Below are 23,198 nucleotides of genomic sequence, written 5' to 3'. Positions count from 1 at the left end.
GCAGATTTAAGCATTTTCTTGCAGTATTACCCAGCATTTTACATTACCCATCAGTCCTTCAGTTCTGCTAATAATACAGTCCATGCTGATGGGAATCCCCCACAGCATTGTACTGTCACCACCATACTTCATTGTAGGGATAGTGTTTTTTTGGTAAATAAGAAGTCTTCCTTTTTCACCACACAAAGCAGTTTGCAGTAAGGTCAGGCCACAATACTTTTTCCCAACATCTCAATTGAGTCACGTTGGTGATCTCTGAAAAAACTGCACACTGGATTTGAGATAGTCTTTCTTGAATAAAGATTCATTTCTTGACACTCTCCCACACACGTCAAAATTTTGGAGGGATCTTGATACAATTCTCTGGTGCACCTTCACTTGACTGAACTCTGTTGACCTCTCAACAGTATTAATATTTCATTAGTATCCTCTTCCTATTCTACGTATTTTATAGCTTTATCTCTAACTTCTTTAAAATGAAGTTTGGTATTCATTTGGTCTTCTTAAGTAGCTACTTGAGCATGAGGTATGAAGACTTATGCAAGGAGCATATTTCAGTTGAAGTCTGTATCACAATATGCTGTACCATTGTTATATCAAAAGAGAAATAAATTTAGAAATATTTTATGCTTTCTTATATTTCTAATTATTATAATAAATTACTAACTGGAGAAAATGTCACTGCTTCATTTATACCTGAGTAGCATTTGAAAATGTTTGCAGAGTGTTTGGATATTGATTTGGTCCAGTCCCACTGTTTGTTATTCCTGTGGTTTGTACTTAGGAAACCTTTTTGAGATTGTTATTCTGCCCAGGGGGATGAACTCCGTATTTTGTATTTTGCAGCCAAAAACTGCTGCAGAAGAAAACTGCTGGTGTCCTCACGTGTCAGAGTCTTCTCCACTTGCAAACGTATTCAGGTCCCCTTTCATTTTTAACCAAGCAGACGGTTATCTAATTCAGCCACGAGCACAGAACGTGCCTATAATAAACAAACAAAGACACACACACACACACACACACACACACACACACACACACACACACACACACACACACACACACACACACGCACAAACGACTCCTCCTGTGATTCCTTTACCCCCGATCCTCATTGTTCAGTTTGTTCGATCGCTGACCCACACGTGCACGAGGGCAAGGTGCACTAAGGAGCAGCGCTACGGGGATGTGAGAGGGGGGTCTATCTCGCGCCTGCGAACCCCGGTGGACCGGAGGCGCGTGCAGCCACAGCGCTGCCTGATTGGGCAGGAGAGCCTTCGGAACGCTCACGGGGGGGTGTGGAGGTGGGGTGTGGAGGAATCGCTCGCTGGTATTGCAGTGCGGTACTCGCACTCCCCACCACCACGCACGAGTCCGCGACACGCGGCACAGGCAGGAGCAGCGCGAGGAGGAGCGACGGCCCCGCGCGCGGACATTCTCATGGCCTGTTCCCATCAGCGGCACGAGTGAGCGTGAGTCGATCAGCGCTGAGACCCCCGACATCCGCACACCTTGGCGTTGCTGGCCGTTCCGCAGACCGGCATGGATTAGCGGGAGCCGACAGGGGGAGCGGCACTAAATCCCCTTTGTTCCACGCTCATCTGGATTTAAGGGACAAAACACCACAAGTTTTTGTTTTTCATTCAAAAAAAAAAAAAAAAGAAAGAAACGGAGGGGCGCAGCTGAGGGACAATGGACACGAACATGCGCAAATTCACCGTGCGGAGGTTCTTCTCCGTGTACCTTCACAAGAAGTCCAGGTCCAAGAGCTCAAGTCTCTGCAAGCTGGAGGTGGGTGTTGGTTCTAGAGTGGGGTCTGGTGTCGAGTCTCAGGCGGGAGGGTGCGGGATGGAGGCGGGAGCGATGCCCTGTCCATGGTGCTGAAAGTGCTGTGCGCTGTTGGAGCTTGTGCTTTTGAAGTACAATTATACTCGTGTTTTGCGGATGCAAATGTATTGAAGTATTCTTCAACATATTGTTATGAACATTACGTTAATTTCTGAAACACACCTATGATTTTTTTATGTTCTTAAAAATGAATCAAAGGAAGAGGACGTTGAAAAAATATTGCTATTTTTTATTTATTGTAGTTATTTCATTTAAACCAACATTTTAGGTGATCAAAAGCAGAGTTTAAGGTTTTTTCTTTCAGTATAGTTTTACTGAGCGAGTTCATACATTTCATTAACTATGAATTAATTTAAATTCATATAGTTTGCAGAATTTAAACGTAATAGCGCACACACTTTTTACCATAGTGTTTGTGAAATTAATTTTTAATGTACAACTTGATTAACTTGTAGATTAGGTTAGAACTTATTCAATGACATTTGTGTATATCAAACAACCTACAAGTTAGTCTCCCCCCATTGCATTTTTTTTTTACCCACAGGGCTCTTGTTAGTGCTATGTGTGTATCTGTGCATCTGCAAAGGTTGAGGAGATGTAAAAAGTGATCGCGGGACAGGGGATGCAGAAAGCAGCAGAACCTGCAGTGTAGGTCATATTTATATTCATACTCTTCTGGAATCTCCTCTTCCTTTCTTCTGGGATGATGCAGTGTGACACGCAATTCTTCTGGAAACAAACAGTAAGTTTAGCCTTTCTCTGTGATGGACCTGCTTTCTGATGGAATTCCCCTTGATGGACCTTTTCCATCCCCTTGGCCTGCTCAGATCAGGTCAAGTTTGCTTTACGTTCTTGTGTCATGGTAGATGGGGCTGAGGGTTTGACCAGTTGTATGATCATTTGCATCTATCATAATGAACATGTACAGATATTAAGAGCTGCTCATGTAGTGTTAAAGAAGAAAGTGTAAGTCAAAATAGAAATGAGCTGAAGAAAATGGAAATGTGTTGAAGTTCTTCTCAAATACCCATATACTGCATATTTATGCTTTATTTTGGTCAAACACTGGTTTGCTTTTCAAAAAATATGTATGCATTTATGTTTGTGGTGGCTGCTGAGTATTTGGGTAGAATGTCTCAAATTGGCAGGTCATAGTTTTTCAAGGGAAAGTAGAAGCATTTCTGGGGACTAATGAGAGCTTATGCAAACATGGGTCTGTAAGCTTAGTTACGGAGAGGTGCACACGTAAATTCATAAGCTGGAGTCAAATTGTCTGCTACTGATCTTTTCGGTGATCTTGCGGACATTATCAATCCATTTGTAACCAAGACACCGGATAGCGGAAGATAATTTTTGTTTAATTTAAATTGGTCCTGTGACAGAAATGGCATTGACTACACAATGATTATTTCTCAGAAATAATATTAATGATAATAAAATCTGAAAGAAAAAATCACATTTCCCCTCAAAATTTTTAGTGATTCTGAATGCCTTTCATTTGATGTGTGAAATTCAATTTAAAATAAGAATACGGGGGCTGGGTGTATGTATGTGATCGATCCAAACAGGAGCAGAACTGCAGCTGTAACAAAGAAAATAATTTCATGGTCGTTATTCATCCATCAGTCCATAGACACTATAATCAGTGTGCTGGGCTTCCATGATTGCTTTTCGATGTAAGAAACATCTTAATAAATGGTTTCAAATTTCACCGATGATAACGATGATAATTTGATTAACTCACCTATCCCGAAAAGTGTTACACTGCAAAATTACAAAATCTATGAAGGCCATGAAGATACCATGAATATTTCAGATAATTACTATTTTTCAGTTCAGCCTGTATTATTCTTCTATTTTAAGTTATTAGATATTTGTCTTTTTCATTTACTGGAAATAAACACCAGCATTGAAAACTTGAAAGGTATAACAATTTCTTTTGATACTTAACTTATGATACATAAAAAAGCACCGTGGTTGAACATTTTTCAAGACAGTAGAGTACAGGGTGTATGCCATTGAATGACTCACCAAAACCAGGAGAGCTGCAGTAGTAAAGTCATGTCGGATACTGCTAAATATACAAAGCAGCGGTCAAAGTTGAGGTTACTGCACGCGTTCACGTCATTGCCCTGACGGCAGAAACACAATGCATTAATACTGCGCCCACCCTTTTTCCATGACACATCTGCCTATTTTATCGATTTTCTTTTATTCTGCATCCCACTATTGACATTCAAGCTGCTTCCTGTTCAGTGTTTTCTTGATGGCCTGATTCCTAGACAGGGTATTTCCTTGTACAATGGGTGCCATGGTAATTTTTGCATAGTGTTTCGCTACTTGGAAATCTGCGAAAGGATACATTGTCATTACGGGGATACTTAAAGTACAACAACAACCAAGGGGAGCTTTGGGTGATTTGCTTGGTCAGGTCTTGCCCTGATTTAGTGGTTCAAAGTGGCCTGATCCTCTGGAGGGATCAGCTATCCATCAACGCACCACTGGACAATCACAGTGTGATTTTCAGAGTTATCTTTTAGGGTATCAGATAATTGGATTTTGACAGGCTGGTAGCTGTTCCAGAAACAGTAGGGGATATGATTTGGGTTTACTGTGTACCTGAGCATCTGCACTGTATCTCTTTTAGTAAAGAGAAATTTCAGGGAATCTGGGGCTGTGATGAAGCTGGCAGTGATTGGAATAAGGACTTAATTCGAAATGGGAACTGTATATATTTCACTATTTCCACTTGCCTTGTGTAATGCATCAGGGAGTAAGTCATATTTTCTAATGAACAATCTAGGGCAAATTTATCTGTGCTCGTATTACAAGAATCAATACAAGCGAGTTCATGCTAATAGGATAAAGCTGCATTAGGATTTTGTTACCGAATTCACATAAATGGCTTGTTTTCCTGTTTAATGCTGAAATACAATGCCAGCTCGTGCAGGAAGTGAAATCCAATCGGGTATTTTTAATGGAAACCGCAAGTATTTTCGAAATTACATTTCACAGCTCGGCACCAATCTCATCATATCTAACTTGGAAAATACGGCGGGTAAACAAATATAATTTAAGGTTGTGGACAGGCTCCACAGATACAAGTTGAAAATATAAATCGTATTTTCATTTCTTTCCCACGAGACAAAGCACTCCCGTTGTTTATTTTATTTCAGGAAGGTTGAGATCAGCATCAGTGCAAAATTACTTATGACTCTTAATGGAAGTTCTTTTCATAGGCACAGAACACTTGTTCTTCTATGACTGGACAATTTCCTGTGTACCCGACTAAAAAAATTAAACATGATTTTTCAAAAAAAAGCATGCATCACAGATACTTGCAGCAGGTCTTGTTGTTTCAGTTATAGAAACAATACAGAAGGGGCCACATTCCTGCACTGGACAACCTGTTATTGATGATGGATAATAAATAGAATCCAGCAGGATGCTTTAAGGACTATTTTAGAGCAACATAGTCACAAGCCTTAGTTTATCATTCATCCTGCAGCAGCTAAGGAATTGCAATTGTCACTAAAATGCAGTAGTGTTAAATCTATAAATACTGAACATGTCTCCAATTGCCTTAGATCTTGGTGTTTGCAAATAACTAGCTATTGATGCATCTTTCCAATAAAGCAAATACATATTGGAATTTGACAAAGATCCAAATGATGCTTTACATCATCAGCATACACTCCCAGACTGCATGCAAAATTAGGATATTTGTTTTGTTTTACTGGAGGACTTCTGTTTCCCTGACCTACTTCTGCTTTTGCAGTGATCATCACTTTTATGTGCTTAAAATTGCAGATGAAATATTACCTTCCTGACCGCTGGAAAACCTTGTTTTAGCTCAGGCAGAGAATTCTCAACAGTAGCGGATCCGGTCCTTGTTGCATGGTTACAGACGGCATTGTCTTAGCCAGGAAGTGATGAAGTAACCTGTATTGTGGAAAATACAGTGTTTTCTGCCACTTTTTGGTTGGTCAATATGTGCTTTCAAAGTCTTACACAATTGTGATCTGAAATTTAATACTGTAAATTAATAGCTGATTTTTGTGGTCTTGTTTCTTGGTGGAATATAATTATTGTTTCAACTTCAGTTATGTTCTCACTCTTTCATGGGGTCTTATTTTTCCATTATTCTGGCATAAACTATTAATATCCATGACTGACAGATTATAGGTATGCAACCATCATTGTGTTCTTTTGGCATTTTAAATGGATGGGCCAATATTTTTTTGTGAAAACTGGAGAGAAAAATCACAAGCTCTTTTGCGTTTTTAGGCTTTTTGGTAATGGCTATTTTAAATCTTTTATAAATGAAAAAATTTGTAGGTGAAGGATTAAGTTCAATTAACATTGATTCATTCTGGTCAATCTAACCAGCATTTCTTTAAATCTGGCCAATAATTGATATTTTAAATGTGCACATCAAATTTCCCCAACCTTTATTAGAAGTAAAATATATGCTATGTGTGTTAAATGCCAATCACTTGTAATCTATAAAGTATAGACCACAAATAATTTCAAGATATATTGATTCTCATAATCCATGTAGTCAGCAATGCTACTACGGGAGAATTACACCAAAGTCAATGATCATAAGTTTCAAGACTAATATTAAAATAAGGAGTAGGATGAGTACATATGGAGAGACAGATTTCACCCAATAAGTGTGTGGTATTTTAATGACTTATTTTTGTGCGCTTAAATTAGTGTCAAGTCTCTTCTTCTGTTCCCACTATCATATATGTTCCTACTCTACTTGTTCATAACCTCTTGACAATCCAGTTCTGCCTGCCCACGCAAACGCCACTATGGGGTGGATGAATGAGCTGTGTGCTGCTTTGCTGTATCTGTAGGAATTCCAATATATGCACAAGAAGTCTGCAGCATTAGTTACACAGCACAGTAATACTGCAGATCTTTTATTTGGTCATCAATAAATCCTTCTCAAAATGATTAATAATAGTTCAGCACTACTCTGCCTTATCCGAAGCCAATATCTCTTTCCAAAATAATAGAAAAATATGTGAGTTTCAGGCTACAGATTATGTCATGGTAGATATTAACCTTTTTACAATGTTTTAAATTGAAAATGGGGAAAGAGTTTATGAAACAGCTTTCAAAATTATGCACATTCTTCTTCCTTTAGCTTAATAAATGAAATATGCAAAAAAAGTTTATTTAAAAATAGGGTTCTTCTCCGCTGTAGATGGTGCATTTGAATCATGACTCTGAGCTGGTCCACTTGTAACATGATAAAGAATGAGTCACTGAATGTCTGATATCACAAGATCATAAACCACCCCAAAACACTAGTTAAACCTCGTGTTATTAGTGTAGCTCATCAACGGGTTGTAAACTTGGAGGTGAACAGATATTAAATATTACACTTTCTAACCTGGGTTAATGGTGTAATTATACAGAATTTCTCCTCTCCAGTCCACTTCTGGCATAACATGGCTGCTCCTCAAGAAGGGGTTTAAAAAATCTCCATCTGGAAACAAGACTTGTAGCTGCATGAACCTACCTGGTGTGCTCTCAGTCCTGCATGCATCATCACATGAGTGCTCTTTAAATGATCATGTAAGTTGCTTTTAGGTTGGTATTTCTCTTCAACCCAATATGGGAAGACATTCGGGGCATTTTATTGTTTAAGCCGTCTATGGTACGGTCCCTGGATCATCAGCTGCATCCGGTGAGGGAATAAGCACCTGGTGTGACTAATGAAGTCCCAGTGTATATAGGTGAACTTTGGGAAGGAATTGGTTGAACTGTGAAATTGTGCGAGGTTGTTCCCCCTGTGTTCACATGGGCTTCCTGACCCAAGGTTCAAAAGATATAGCCTGGTGACCCTAAATTGCCCATAGTGTGTGTATGCAGGAGTATGTGTGTGATTACCCTGTACTTCTGGGATTGGCTCTGTACCATCATGACCCTCCATTGGATAAGAGGTTCTTGATAATGAATGGATGGAATAATATTTTCGTTCAGTCTATTTAAAATGATCTTATTTTACATTGATTTCACCTACAGGTTTGGATATGCTTTGTTTTGAGTTTTACAAGTATTATCGGTTTGCCAAATTAAAGACCCATGTCAACATTATGCTTAAACTATCTTAAGATATTATAAAATGTTGTTTCTTTGAAAACGTGCTATAAACTTCGTACAGAATTCACTACATCTGATATTACCCTAGTAAAATACTGGACATATATAATTCAAGTAGAGGGTTTACACTTATTTTTCTTGTAGCTCTAGCTAGCCATATCTGCAACCTCCACACCACAAATGTGTGTGAGAAGTGGCAGGGAAAAAGGAATCCCACTATGCGAGGGGGGTCGGAATTGAACGCTCACTGGAGATATTGAGCACTGGAGCAGCTGAGCTCATGGATATGAATATGGAGCAGTTCTGCGGAGATCAAAGAGCGTTCTGCCACACACACACATTGTGCAAGTCGGGTTCAAAGCGTATGAGAGCTGTTAATTTCCAGCGGCACACAGCGGCCCGGACAGGAGAAAACCTACTCAGCTTATTTCGAAAAAAGACAAAAAAAAATTAAATTAATCTTGATTCTTCAAACAGCTTAATAATTGAGAACAAAGGGGGAATTTACGTCAAATTAACGAAACGGGTGATTTCTCGGGGTCCGGAAAGTCAGGATCTTCCGGATGCTGTGGGATGTCGGGAAAGTGATGTTAGGCTGATGTTCAGGGGAAACTGTCTGACCCTTAGATGAACCTCCTGCTGCATTGGATTTCTTCCTTCCGACAGTCTCCTACAGAGGCTTCTTACAAAGAGTGTTACCTCTTCTTTTTCTGCCAGTTCCTGCTGGTCACCTTTGTTTCTCTGTGTCAACTACATTTTTTCCTTTTCCCTGAACTTAACTGGTTAGGCACTTCTTTCACTATGCTAAAACTTACCTGAGTAATCTGAACCATAAGTGAACCAGGTTCTGGAGATCTGTTTAATTTTACATTTATTCATTTGACAGATGTTCTTCTCCAAACCGAGGTACAACCTGGAGTAAACAAGAGTACGTTTCACCAGCAGATGATGATATAGTCAGTTACTCCAATACCAGCATACATTTCATGAGTAGCTGCATATAGGATTGATAGAGGAAGTTTTTTCTTCTTTCCCTACTTAAAATGGAAAAGTATTGAAGGTTCATGGCTCAGATGGATGGAGACAAGGCCTATGGAGCAAGCAACCAGGAGAGAAGTGAGTCCAAAAGGGATGTTTCCTTGCAGGTATTTTCCAATTGTTAAACTTGTGAACTTGTTCAGCAATGATGGCCAGTTGATCATCCTGAGGGCCTGCAAATCTGGAAGGCTGTAGAAAAAACATTTTAATGAGTGCCAGGTTCACACCCTGCCGGCACCACCTTGAGGTGTCTTATTATCCAGAAAACACTTCAACAAAGCAATTAAGAAGGTAAAGTGAAAGCCAGCATGCACTGCAGTCCCCGTGGACCAGCGTAGTCCAGTTCGGGTCTGCAACAGCAGAAATTATATGGTTATATATTTTGTGTCAACTGAGATTACAACGTGAGTTCACTATTATAGGACAGTTTCATATAGGAAATTGAACTCTTTTAGCACATTTACCATATCATAGCAGCTGTAGGGTGTTAAAGAAGTTGAGATACATCCAGAATGTAGCGCAGGAATTCCAGAGGCACAGTAAATGCTATATATGCCAAATCCGCTATTGCTCTGCTGTCCATATGCTGTCCATGGTGGATATTGCCCACACCTGTTCTTATTTACTCCTTGTCATGAATTCAGTCGTTGGCAATGAAAAGCACAGTTTTCTCAGACCTAACACCTTGGCAGAGTGTGAATCACACTCTTTTCGCGGATGCTGTTACTTATCTCGGTGCCGTGTATTTTTATGTTTCCGAGCCAATTCGCACACAAGGCTGTTTGTCTTCTTTAGCGTATTGTTTAAATGAATGTTATTACCACACAGTTATGTTGGGACACCGCAGTGTGAGTTCTGTGTTCAAAAAAAAAAAAGTTCCTGGTCAACCCGTTTTCGCGGTCAGATGTAATCCAGGGGAGCGTTCGGACGGTGAATCCCTCATCCTAAACAGCTGGTGGCCTAGATCAAGGGAACGCAGCACTGCGTGGCACACGACTACCTTAGTCCCTCACGTCTGGAAACAACAATTAATGGGCGGAGCCTTCGCATTAATGCATTTGTCACCATCAACGGTTTAGGCAAAGAACAAAACTAAAAAATTATTCCCTCTATTCCACCTCATTATTATTTATTCATTTAGCCAGTGCCTTTCTCTAAAACAACCCACAATGATAGATTTGTGTATTAAGCTATTTACAGTTTTTTAGTGGGGTAAATCAAGGGCACCACAGCTGGAGCGGGATTTGAATCTGGGTTCTTTGAGTACAATCCAAAGGTTTTAACCACTGCACTACATGTTGCCCCATACATAAGTGCCCAGTAAATAATATTTTAAGCAGACCTCGAAAAGCCGTTTCGCAGTACTGTTTGAAGGGGAATGTCAAAAAGGCCGAGCAGCAGGACCGTGAAAACCGCAATTATGATGATATTGGGTTTAATATACCAAGGAAACTTTAAATATTTTAGTAATTCTGTTCCTTCAGCAGAACAAAGCAATGAAGAAGTTATTTAAATGTAAAACGCACAGCATTTAATTGACTGGCATCCTGCCCATATGGAAAATATGAGCATGGTTTTGTGTTGCACGTAGTGTCCAACAGGCTGAGTGTCATCTGGAGCAGTAGGCGTGCATCTGAGTAAATCATTACATCACTCCTAATCTTCCTGTGGAGCCCCATTGTTCACAGTTAATATAAAAGCTATTTTCCTGCACATGTCGATTTTTTTTTTTTTCTTTTTTGCAAAGAAAAGTGCAGAAGTGTTTGTCACATCTGGCTCTGTGATGTTTGTGTAACATGAGTGGACAGTGGAAAAATGACTGCAGTGGGTCTTTGAGCTTTATCTGCGTCCCCTGGGAGCTTATGTAACATGAAGGCATGGGCCCAAAAGAGTGTGTGCGTGTGTATGTGGACACGTGTCCGATTTGTGGGAATAAATCAAATAACCTTTGCCGCCAAAACACATGTTGCAGGGATAAATTTATATATCTGAGACAAACGGCAATATTATGTTATGCCTTATCGCATGGATGATGAAAAGATTTGGAAATGAATACATTACCGGAAGTAATATCTGTGGTGATCGTGTTTTTTTGTGTTACACTGTTACACTGCATTTCATAAATAATATTAGTTGCTCCAGAAACCTTCGTATTCATCATCACTTGCATAAAAGTCTCATAAATTTTCTGAGTTTGAAGCTTGTCGTAAAAGATCAAGAAGATCTGTTGACGAAATTCGAAGGCAGGACTTCAGGAAATGTGATATTCACATAAAATGCTTTGGCACTTAAACATTTTATTTGATTTTAAATCTTACGGAAATCGCATAAAGTGATTTAGCAGACATAGCCACAAAATATATAGTGTTTTTGTTTCAGAGCAATTTAAGGAATGATAGAAAGCGATCGATTCGCTAATGCAACTCTACAGCTACCGCTCAGCAGAGGTACCGTGAAGTGAAAGGTCACATCTTTGCACCTCAAATAGAAACATGTTCACACAGCATGAAGTGTGTCTGAAAGATGTCACACTTTGAAGGTTAAAACAACAGGGTCTGGAAATAGAGGGAGGAAGGCTATGCTACATGATCATCATCATGTAAAGGCATTTTTAGGGGATAAAAAAGTATTCCTTATGTGTAGTAGCAGCTGGTGCCCCTGGACCTGAAGGTTGTAGGTTTGAACCCCAGCTGTAGTACTCTTACCCAAGGTGCTTTCCCTGAATTATTCCATTAAAATTAAACAGCATCAAAAGGGGGTGGGTAGTTTAAAATTGTAAGTTGCTTTGGCAAGAAGCATCAACTAAACAGGTAAATGCAAACTCGACATTTGCGCGAAAGCAGAGCAACACAGTTGTGCTTCTCTTTTCTGGAAGCTACTGCTCGGAAGACACGACACGTCAATTTCGCATCAAACTTGTCGACCTAATGTAAAAAAAAAAAAAAAGCTATGTTTCATATTTATATTTTTACAGCCCCAAAGACAGTGAATAAGCAGACTGGTCATACAGTTGATGCCTTACTTTTCTAGAACATTTGACTCAACACTTTCCTAGAACAGTTCTGCAGCCCCAGCTCCTGTCACCTTCAACACGGGCAATTTTTGACACCCGAACAGCACATGTCCAATTTAAGTTGCAGTCCACACCGGCTAATAGAACGTGATTGCATAAAATGTGTCAGCTTACGCCCTTAACAGACGCGGACGACTTACTGAACAAGTATAAGTCGACGCAAAAGGCCGGGATTTGCTCCGTAGTGCTGCAAGGGGCACTTCTTTTTTTGGAATATCTTTGTGGCTGTTATGAGCGGTGCTGTCATGACGGCCTCTCGGCGCATCAGCAGTTCTCATTGTTGCACAGCGAACATAAAAGCTTTATATAGTCCTGCGACGCAGCCCGAATGATGCTTGTCACAGCGAGTGTTTATAACCCGCTGGTTTCTGGCATCCAGCTCAGCTTCGATTTGCACATGCGGTCAGCAGGTTTGGCTCAATATCCCACTTTATCTTTGTGAACTGAGGTGCGGGAATTGCTAGCAAAGAGGAATATATAAAAAAAAAAACTGTAAATTGATTCATTTTTGAGACAGCTGATGGTTTAATTATGGCAATTACTTCATTAGACCCCAATGAAGCTCTAATGAATGTCTTTAATACCTGAGAACAAGCAAGGCCACTCTATAATATAAATATAAATTCGCAGTTTACATTAATGCTTCTGTTTTTTTTTAACCACCTGGAAATTTCACCCGAAGGTTGCTTGCAACAGCTTGCTAAAGCATGTGGCATTAACATAAAATGTGTTGCTTTTTTAACCTCAGTTTAAAGGTTGTGCAGTTATTGGGGTGAAATTATAACACAAAAGTCAGGTGAACAGTACAGTGAAATGCTGCTTCTGCTGCAGTATAATTACCTTTTTAATGGAAAACAGGAAAAAGAAGGCAATTGTTCTCTTTTCAGTCAGAGACAGATGATTGTTTTGCATCTAGCAAAGGGTAATACCATTAATCCATCCGTTTATAACCTATGAACAAGAGAGAGTTGCAATAAATAGTAAAGAGAGCACAGCACAAAACCTTTAGTGTGGCGCTGAGCTGTTTCTCCCCTTTGGATATGCAACAATGAAGTGCATCACCTGTGCACATGTTTAAAAGGTTGCTTCAAACCACCGAATACTGAGACAAACGTTTCACGCTTTAAAAAATTTGCATAATTCGGTTTTGTTGCCGCGTCGACTCCATATGTCTTAGATCTCGAGCAGTGGCCCGTGGTTCCTGTGAGTAACTGCAGCCATCTGCATGCCGAAGTGGTTTTTCACGGTGGTAACAAGGCGTGAGCGGAGCAGACCGTGGGACGGAGATCCACACCCACCCATGTCCTACAAACATTCGCAGTCCGGACCTCGCAGATGGCGTGTTGGTTCGACGAGCATTTATGTCCTACGGGACATTCCTCACCGCTTATAGAGAGCTGAGTCTACTTGGCTTTCCAGTGTGGGAAGCAGATGAGTAAAGGAGGCTGAGAGTAGGCAAACGTACCTGCTCTTGAGTAGCAATAGAAATCTTGGAGGATGATAGATAGATAGATAGATAGATAGATAGATAGATAGATACGCAAGGCTACAGCAGCATATATGACTGTAGTTATAGATCAGAAATGTAATTGCAGGTACACTGGAATCACACAGAAAGTAAAGACATAAATATTTTACCCAAGTTACCTAAGTACTGTATATAGGAATAAACACATTTCATCGCTGCTCCATTGCTTTCAAGTGGGGTTTTTTTTTTTGTTTTTTTCAATAAGATCACAGTGACTTTTACGCAAGTTGTTTCCCTTCTGTTATGCTTCCATGCATGCAGAAATCGTTGTTTCCGCCCAGCTCGTGATGTACGGGTCCAGTGGGACCAAGGGTTCCACACAAGGCCTCTCTGAGCCAAGGTCATTTCTCGGGCACAGCTGGATGTCCAGGAAGGTGCATGCACTATTAATGGCTGGAGATGTGTCGTGTTGGCCGGGGCAGGGGGGGGCACGTCAGATCCACTTTAAGGTGGGATGTGACTGTAGCATCATAACTGTCCCTTTTGGCTCCCATCACTTAAAACAAAGGGTGTATCTCTCTTGAATATGAGGTTCTGTACCCAGGTTCAGTGTCCAAGTGTCCATGTCTTGTCCGTGTGTCCAAGGCTTGCACGTCGAAAGTGTCCATGCAAATATATTCACGCATGGTTATTAGGATTTCTTTTGTCATTATTTTATTGTTTTCCTTTTTCTGGAGTTTGTAGTTTTCATGTGGTTGAGGGAAACAGGTGAGTTTGGGGTTTGGCAATTTCATCACGGTGGCATTGATTTACTTTGCACTCAGTGGATGTCTGTCATTAATCAGCAGTGAAAAAGAAAGAGAAACAATATTTGCTGAATCTTTTCGAAACGTAAGTCTTATATATTAACTTCTCACCTGAGAGCCTATTTTCAATGGTTGGTATCTCATTTCCATTGATACGGTCTATTGGAATATGCTGAAATATACTGAAAATACAGGTGGTCCCTGATTTACGATGGTTCGACTTACGATTTTTTGTCCCTTTAAGATGGTGAGCTGGCGGTAGACATTCAGTAGAAACCCTACTTCGAATTTTGAATTTTGATTTTTTTTTCCCGGGCAAGTGATATGCGGAGCGATACTTTCTCACGATGCTGGGCAGCGGCAGCGACCTGAATCTCCCAGTCTGTCACACAGAGGTGTGTATTAGGTGTATTGAATGCATTTTCAACTTATGATATTTTCAACTTGTGATGGGTTTCGCGGAATGTAACCCCATTGTAAATTGGAGACCACCTGTACTGTAATTTGTTGCTTCTGTGGGCCTGCATAAGGGTCCATATTGGACTCTGGATGATAGTACTTTCTGCTTCCTCTTCCTCCAGGATGAAGGCATTGTCAAAGAAATCGACATCAGCAACCACGTGAAGGAGGGTTTCGAGAAAGCAGACCCGTCTCAGTTCGAGCTGCTCAAGGTTCTGGGTCAGGGCTCCTACGGAAAAGTAAGCCAAACCACCCCAGGCCCTGGATTGAAGCCAACTAGAGCCCTTTTCACCAACCTGGTTGTGGAACCTCAAAGGGATGAAGTGTGATAGAATCTCAAGATTAAAAAAATCAGATTAGCGTCAGCCATTGTTTTCGATGGGAATATACACTCCAGTATAAACGCCATGCAAATGCTGCTCTTAATTTTCCACGAGGAATAGTGTGCTCATAATTTTTAGGAGCAGAAAAAACAGTTTTGCTAAATTCTTATATGGATCACAGACGTATCACATCTGATGCATTAAATTTTGGCTGTTCCGTGTGAATGTGAATCCGTAAAGTTTACCTTTTTCACCTTCTGCTGTTCCCTATCACGCTCGGTTATTAAATATTGTCACTTAGCTAAACGCCATCAGCAGGTTTTATCATTCAAATACAGCAGTGAATGCTTTGTGTCCGGAATATTTGTGATAAATGGGTTATTTTCCAATGAAAACCAATGTGCAATGTATATTCAGTCAGCATGTGACCGATATTGATATTTCCTTCCACGTTTTCCCATCAGGTATTCTTGGTGAGGAAAATCAAAGGCTCTGACAAAGGTCAACTGTATGCCATGAAGGTGCTGAAAAAGGCAACATTAAAAGGTAAAAACACATTTTCTTTCCTGTGAAAAGCACAGAAGGTCTCCCAGTTGAGAAAACTGTGACTCCATAAACAATTGATGAAACTGCCAATCAAAGTATATTATATATTATATATTATATATTATATATTATATATGAGGGGTGCAGTGGCACAACAGGTTTGACCAGGTCCTGCTTTCTGGTGGATATGGGGTTTAAGTCCTGCTAGGGGTGCCTTGTGATGGAATGGCGTCCCGCCCTGGGTGTGCCCCTTCCAGCCTTGTGCCCTGTGCGACCCCACTCGGGACAAGCACTGTCAGCCTGTGTGTGTATGTTATATATTATATATTTAGTGCTCTCTGTCACTGCTTGAGAAGAGCACTCTAATAAAGAGAAAAATTAATTGAATTGAATATATTTACCAGTGCTAATGTCTAATGTTATTATGAGACTGAGTGCCATAGACATTAGTATGTATAACACAGACGTTTAATGTCGCGGATTCATGAAAATTTCTTCTAAAACAGGTAAATGGTTCGAGCTCATGGCCACCTGCATTATTTGAGCAAAACGCATCCTGCCGTAATTCTTTAATTATGAGTTTTAATAAAACAACATTTAGAGTCACCTCTAACACTCAAGGAAATCGGAAATAATTGCAAGATACATATTTCCGTTTAATAGCCCCAGCTGTGTCGGGTTATTCTGCAGAGTTAAGATCAATAATGACTATAATTCTGCCTGAACACTGGCTCTATAACCTTTGAATCTGACCACCTACACATCAGCAGTAACCATGGTTACTGCCTGCTGATGTCATCTAAGAGTCATTCTGAACAATTGCCTTTGTGCAGGTTATGAGCACCCTGCAAAAATAGTGCCGCTAGCACTTTCATACAGGTTGCCATGTCTTGATTTGGCAAAGGAAAATGTCGAAATCGCTTATGTACTATAAGTAGGAACAAAGGAACCAGGAGTGTGTTCACTGGAGGGAAGCTGGAGTCAGACAAAGTTCTGCAGCACTCCCATGACTTGCTTTGCCTTGGGATTCCTTAACGTTCCACTGGCGGAGCCCCATTGGTCCCCAGTTGGCCCTTTGGTGATTCATCAGAGAGCTCCATGCCCCCCCTCCCCCCATCACTGACGGAGATTCCCATGGGAGGACCATACTCAAGGGTATCCCAGGATTGCTCCTGCAGCTGCTTCAGTCGAACCCACGCTGTTCCATTCCCTCTGCACTCAGACACGTTTGTTCGGGGTGTTTCTGGAGAACAGCTGATGCTCACCCTGTCTTTGCTTCCCTGCGGCCTGTTCTTCTGAAGGATCAATAGGAATAAATGCTTCTGGAAGAATGAACTTCACTCATATGAGAAGACCTTGTCATCTAAGGGGCAAGAAGAAGCATAGAACTCATTAGGCGAACCTGTAACCCGAACATTAGCTGGAGCTCTGCCATAGTACCCTTGAGCAAGGTCCTTAGCCTGTATTGCTCCATCAAAATGTTTAAATATGAACAGGCAAAGCTGTAAATGACATTGTGTGAATGCACTAGACAAGCAACAAACACAGTAATAATTATAATTATTATAACACAAAACAATAATTCTGTCGGCTTTCCGACATGTTTTAGGTGCTGTTTTTCACGGGCTTTCAAGATGCTTTTGATTGTTGTGTGTTTGTTGGCTATTATGTTCTCTTTCTTGGCTGTTTAATAGCTCATGACTCACAGCACTGGTTCTTTGATGCACTTTCCATATACGTGTCAGCTTGGGCTCTCTCTGCTTTTGCAGTCCGGGACAGGGTGCGATCGAAGATGGAGAGAGATATTTTGGCCGAAGTGAATCATCCCTTCATTGTCAAGCTCCATTACGGTGGGTTCGCTTTCACCACGTCGGTTACATCAGCATGTGCCCTAAGAGTCGAATCCAGCCCGTGAGCGTCCGTCACCTACAGGATTGTGTAGAATTAATGTACAAACAGAGGGAAAGTGTAACACCACTATTAATTGACTGAACATGTCTGAAAAGTTTGAGCTCTGTGTACTTCAAGATTTATCTCACAGCTTAGGAAGTTCGTTTGTTGTCTTCATTTACCGGCCTCCTGGGACCCAGCCATTTGTTTTTGCCCACTCTAGAGAACACATTTTCAAGTATGTCTTCCTAACCGTACACACTACCAGGCTTGTAGTGGATATTCTATGCTTCGAAATGATACTATGCATGCTGGGTTTGAAGAACTTCCTAGAAATTGTCGAAAAATTTCTGAAGTTACGGGTGGCTGGTGGCATCGTGGTTGGAGCAGCTGCCTTTGGCTCTGGAGATTGCCAGTTGGATTCCCCGCCTCCGGCTGTAGTGCCGTTGACTGACGTGTTTGTCCTGCAATCGCTCCAGTACCTTCGCCCAGCTGTGTGCCTGGGCACCTAGCCACGGCCGTGCTATGGACTGGCGACCTGTCCAGGGTGTGCCGCCCCACCCCTTTGGCCTCTCGCCCGTTGTCTCTGGAATTGGCTCCGGCTCACCGTGACCCCGCCTGGGACAAGTGGTTATTGAAATTGTTTGGTATCCTAAATCACATTTTTTCCTTTGTCTTGGAAGGCTAGACATGGATTTTAAACACCTTAATTCCAAGGCTGTCTATTAATAGTTACCAAGGGTCCTAAAGTTCACCTTCTGACATTTTTCATTAGGGTTCATTCCCTTTGACCTCTCTCTGTGAACAGGAATTTTACCAGAGTGTTACAGTCATTACAACAGGCAAAAGAGCAACAGAGTGGTTTAGGTTGTGCCCACTTTATTAAACACAAAAGGGTGTACTGTGGTTTACTGTGGTGTACTGTTTCTTGCTTTTGGATGTACTTCAGTGTCAATACTTGTTTGGCACTGACAACCAAATGACAGCGGTGGTTGAAAAAAGTGTAAATTAGTAATGGATTTCTTCTGTGGATTTTTTCCCGGCGCGAAACCGTTGTTGTGCTGTGAGCCATTCGCTGCATGTTAAGCAAACGCTGTTGCGGGTTGTTTTATTGATCAATTTACATAATGAATCTGTCATCCACTCACAGCATTACTCAGAGTGCTTAACGGAGCATGTTTTCCGCGCTTGCAACAACCCTGCGTATTAGTGAGCACCAATGGCCACGGACCCTCACACTACCATTTCTCCAGGCTACTTGGCGGATGTGCTGATGTATGTCTCTTAGGCCACAAGTGATAAACTCAGTTGCCTGAAGGCTGCATATATGCAGATTTCTGCTTCAGCATAGCCCTTTAAATTTTTAATTTGTTGCATCATTTTCACAGCTCATTCTTTAAAAAAATCATACTGCACATTTTACATTTATGTCAAATGCTTTTCCAAAGTGATGCGCCACTTACAGCAGACAAAAGTGCCTTCAACCACAGTCAAAGAAACATGAGTGATCAAGCACAACTTGTTTGACTAATAGCACATTACTGAAGTAGCTGCCTATTCAGAAGACAAACCAAACAATTTACAGGTAGATAAAGGGACGAAAAGAATTTCTGTAGCTGTCATGGAGAACAGAAGAGAAATTAGTCTGATTTTGAAATTTTGAGACCTATCTTGACTGCTGGAGGGATTCAGCAGTTCTGAGGGAGAGAGGAAACTCATCTCACACGTAGACTTGAAGACTGAAAGCCAGTTGGCTTTCAGTTTTGGGCTCCTTGTAAGCAAGGCCACCAAGCAGTCAGAAGTGGAACCGTGTAACATTCCTGCCAAGATGTACAGAGAGATCAGACCTTATAGGTATCAGAGTGTGCATTGTTTGACCATCTTGGACACAGTAGCTAGGGTGTTGAACCGAATGCAGGCAGGTACAGGAATCCGATGCAGAGAGACAAGGAGCAAAGGTACATGGAGAAGCTTTGGCATGTTAAAAACATCTTACCGCAGTAACTTTGAAAATGACAGCTCATTTTATATGTGTTTGCAAAACTGTATATTTGAGCCATGCTTTTTACAAAAAAACACATCAGCAATAAAAATAAGCAGCTGGAAAGTGGACAGTAATTTAAGACGAATGGATTGGTTTTAACTGGTGTCCCATCTATGGTGTACGCTCATCTGAGCCTTGCATGCAATGATTGCAGGACAGGCTGTGGACCCTCGTGATCTTGATTGGACAAGCAGTTATTGAAAATGGATGGATGGATGGATGGATGGGTTGATTGGTTTTACAACTGGAACGCACATGGGCTTCCAAGACCTGACTTTAACTTTACAGTATATCTAAAATTATAGGCATAAATGTGAAATGGGTATATCATTAAGGTTCTCAAATTCCTGCCATCTTGTTTGTGTTTCACTGTAGAAGAGATGTTCTTCGCTGACCTCTGCTTGTCTTCCTGTCCCTCAGCCTTCCAGACTGAAGGAAAGTTGTATCTCATTCTGGATTTCCTCAGGGGTGGTGATCTCTTCACTCGTCTCTCCAAGGAGGTCAGTGTCGTGGTTTCCCAGCATGCTTCAGTGTATTCAATGACCTCATCTCCGCTCTTCTCCGATACACAACACACGTGCACTTCAGCAACGCAGCAGACTGGCCATGCTCAGCACCCTCGTGCACAAACCCAGTCTAGTCATGATTAACCTGGGTTTTTAAAAAAAGACTGTAATTAAGCTCATCAGCTGTAATTAGCATTTCCATCAAGCGCACACAAATCCTGAGAGGTATCAACCCTTGATCAAATATGAAATTCTAATCAAAACGGAGAGTGGGCTAATTTGTTCATTCTGTTCAGAATGCTTCTGCACAAGCGTCCCTTGGGGTTAGTCGTAATGACTTTTCAACGCGAGCTCAGATCTGTAGCTGCAGCCACCTCGTCGACGCAGGTCCTCGAAATCTAGGCAAGAAAAGAGGCAAAGAGGTTTCTGTGGGATAAACACGACAGGTTGCTATGGACAAATTTTAAATGAGCATCAGAGGACAGCATCAATACCCAGGATAGTGAAGAGATCAGTCGTCCACTGTGGAGGTTTCGCCTTTGGCAAATGGCCCTCTTTATTTAGCATAAGCTGGTGAAGATGGATCAACCTCTTGCTCCATGATTGATATTTCACATTTACAGTGCTGTACCCTGCTGGACATTCCCAAAGCTGCCCCCAGCACGCTCCTAGTCCTCCATCCCTGGTGTACATTCCCATTTACTTTGTTTCATTTTTATATCCTTTCAGACACACTCCAATCGATTTTTGATTTCTGTTGTTTTGGTGGCAAGTCCAGAGTGTTCGTAATTGCTTTTCTGGGTGCTGCCATGAGCATCATTTTCAGTGGTTACACAGGAATTAATCTGACACAAATTGAAAGGTATGTTTCATTAAAATTTTGAGTTCACTCGAGTTGCAATGTGCCTCTGAGATTATATTACATTCACAGAGCTCTCTATATAACTGTTTTGTGTAACAGAGTAGGGAGGCTGTGATTTAAGCAGCATCCCTTTAGTGAATCCTCTCATTAGAAGGCTGCTAAAAACATTCACAATATAGGCAGTTTTTGTAAATATGTTCCCTGACTGACCAGTTTGGATGCACTTAACCATTGGAGCAGAGCGATCATGGTGCTCATGTTCTGTCTACTTGGACTGCTGTAATCTTCTTCTGCTCGCCCATTTCTCACTGGTTATGCAGATTTGACCCCCGGAGCGATAAATGCAGACAGTTTGATGCACAGGAGTTGAAATCAGAATCCAGCAGGCCTCAAATCAGCCTTTCCAAAAGGGATTCCCCCCCCAGCCATCAATGGTAATTTGATGGCTTCCATCTCAAGTGTCCCTCAGCCAAATGCCATCATTGAGGTTTCCACTCTGTGCTGTTTGGGGCTGATAAAAAAGGCAGAGTTCAGTGCTCCAGTTCACCTACTGGTCCATCTAGTCCTGGTCTTGGGTCATTTGTACCTATTTGACCCAGTGTGGCCTCAAGCCCACAGGGGGGACTCACTCTAGGGTTGCGACTTTCATCTTTGAAAAAAAAGGAATGTCCTACAGAAGAGGTGGGGGTAGTGAACCGAGCAGAGATGTTGTTTTGTTTATATAACTATAGATAAATACTGTATAAATATAGATGTTGTTTTGTTTTTAATACAGTCAATGGCAAATGTTCCTCATACCGAAGAAATAATCTTAAATCCAGGATGTCCTGGCAAAATGGTCCAACATGGGTCCCGCAATTCCTAAGGCCAGCCCTGAGTCAGTTGACGTTGATGGTCAAGATGCAGAGTTTTTCATTCAGACCAAGAAAGTTGTATTCGACATACAGTTGACATAGGTTGACATAGGTTTCAATACAGGTTTGGCCCTGCAAAGGAAGCTGCGAGAGCCAACTCTAAAAGAGAATATGACAAAGCATGAAACCAGTCTAGCAAAATATGAAAACTAACATTAAAATGTTAAGTGAATGAACTGCTTCCCTTTGGAGAGTCCATCAGGTGGGGAAGTTTAAGGAATGGCTGTTGCTGTGCTGATGTTGTGATAAAGATACTGGATTATGTAAGTCCAAGCAGTCTTTTTACATGTTTTTGCTGGTAAGGCTGGAAATACCGAGCCACCCACAGACGATGAAACTGGATGTTCGAACTCCACTAATGGCACTTTTTCTACAGTTTTCAAAGGGTCTGTTAACTGATTTGGTTTCCTTCGGATCTTTTCACAGTGTTCATAATCAGCCAGGAGAATTAATGAGCAGAATTTCCGTGGGAACACTTGCTTAAATTTGTCTGCTAATGGCCATCGATTATTTTTATTCAGTGTCAGACTTTTTCTAATTATCTGAAGATTTCCTGCGCAGTTTTCTTTCCTCCACTGATAACCAATCAAAAGGCCACTGTTGACGCTTAAGCATCCTCTCCCTGTGCATCTTCCCAGGTTGCACTTCAGTGACCTTGGGTTAGACCATGTATTGATTTCAGCGAGTCATCACTAATGATTATTGACTTTCCCAGATGAGTGCCAAGCCTTGCCAGCGTATGCTTTAGCACAATTCAGTAAAGATAATTTTTAAGAAATTAATAAAATCACTCATCCATTTTACTGTTGGTTATAATAATGTTCTAGCATTAGGCATATTTTTTGACTGACAATAAAATGGAAGACGAACTTGGGCTCTTGCTCAAGGGCACTAGAGATGAAGGTGGGATTCCCACCTGCAACCTTTGGGCCTGAAGAAAGCAGCTCCAACCACAAGTCTACTAGCTGTCCTCTATTTGTTGTGAAAAGAAATAAAACTGACTTTGTTCTTTCTCACCATCTCTGAATCATTGTTTTCCTGCATTAAGTTTCTTAATCATGTTGATTTTATCTGCCATAAAACCAACCTTATTTACATTAATTTAGTTGACTTATTTCTCCAAAGCAACTTAAAAGGGTACTAGAGCAGGAGGTGGGGTTTCAACCTGAGCCTTCTGAGCGGAGACAATAGCACTAACCATTAAGTTACCTGCCGCCCATACTGCTAATAAAGAATTTTTAGTTTCCCTTAATTTATATGGCTGATTTAGTGACTCAGAACAATGGATGAATATTTTATTA

At 41.1% G+C, this 23,198-nt stretch overlaps 1 protein-coding gene across 1 annotated transcript in view; it reads left to right on the top strand.

The window, feature by feature from the left end:
* The first annotated feature begins 1,692 nt into the window (after positions 1-1,692).
* The window catches only part of rps6ka2 (ribosomal protein S6 kinase, polypeptide 2), a 42,578-nt gene continuing 21,072 nt past the window's right edge, over positions 1,693-23,198 (top strand). Inside the window, exons 1-5 of the mRNA XM_018749344.1 lie at positions 1,693-1,791; positions 14,935-15,051; positions 15,600-15,681; positions 17,451-17,531; positions 20,036-20,115. Coding sequence (XP_018604860.1) covers positions 1,693-1,791; positions 14,935-15,051; positions 15,600-15,681; positions 17,451-17,531; positions 20,036-20,115 — 459 coding nt within the window. The remainder of the gene's footprint in view (positions 1,792-14,934; positions 15,052-15,599; positions 15,682-17,450; positions 17,532-20,035; positions 20,116-23,198) is intronic.

Source organism: Scleropages formosus, chromosome 4 (assembly GCF_900964775.1).
Source record: "Scleropages formosus chromosome 4, fSclFor1.1, whole genome shotgun sequence".
Lineage (NCBI taxonomy): Eukaryota > Metazoa > Chordata > Actinopteri > Osteoglossiformes > Osteoglossidae > Scleropages > Scleropages formosus.
The sequence above is the reverse complement of the archived record's forward strand: the minus strand, read 5'-3'. Positions and strand labels throughout refer to the sequence as shown.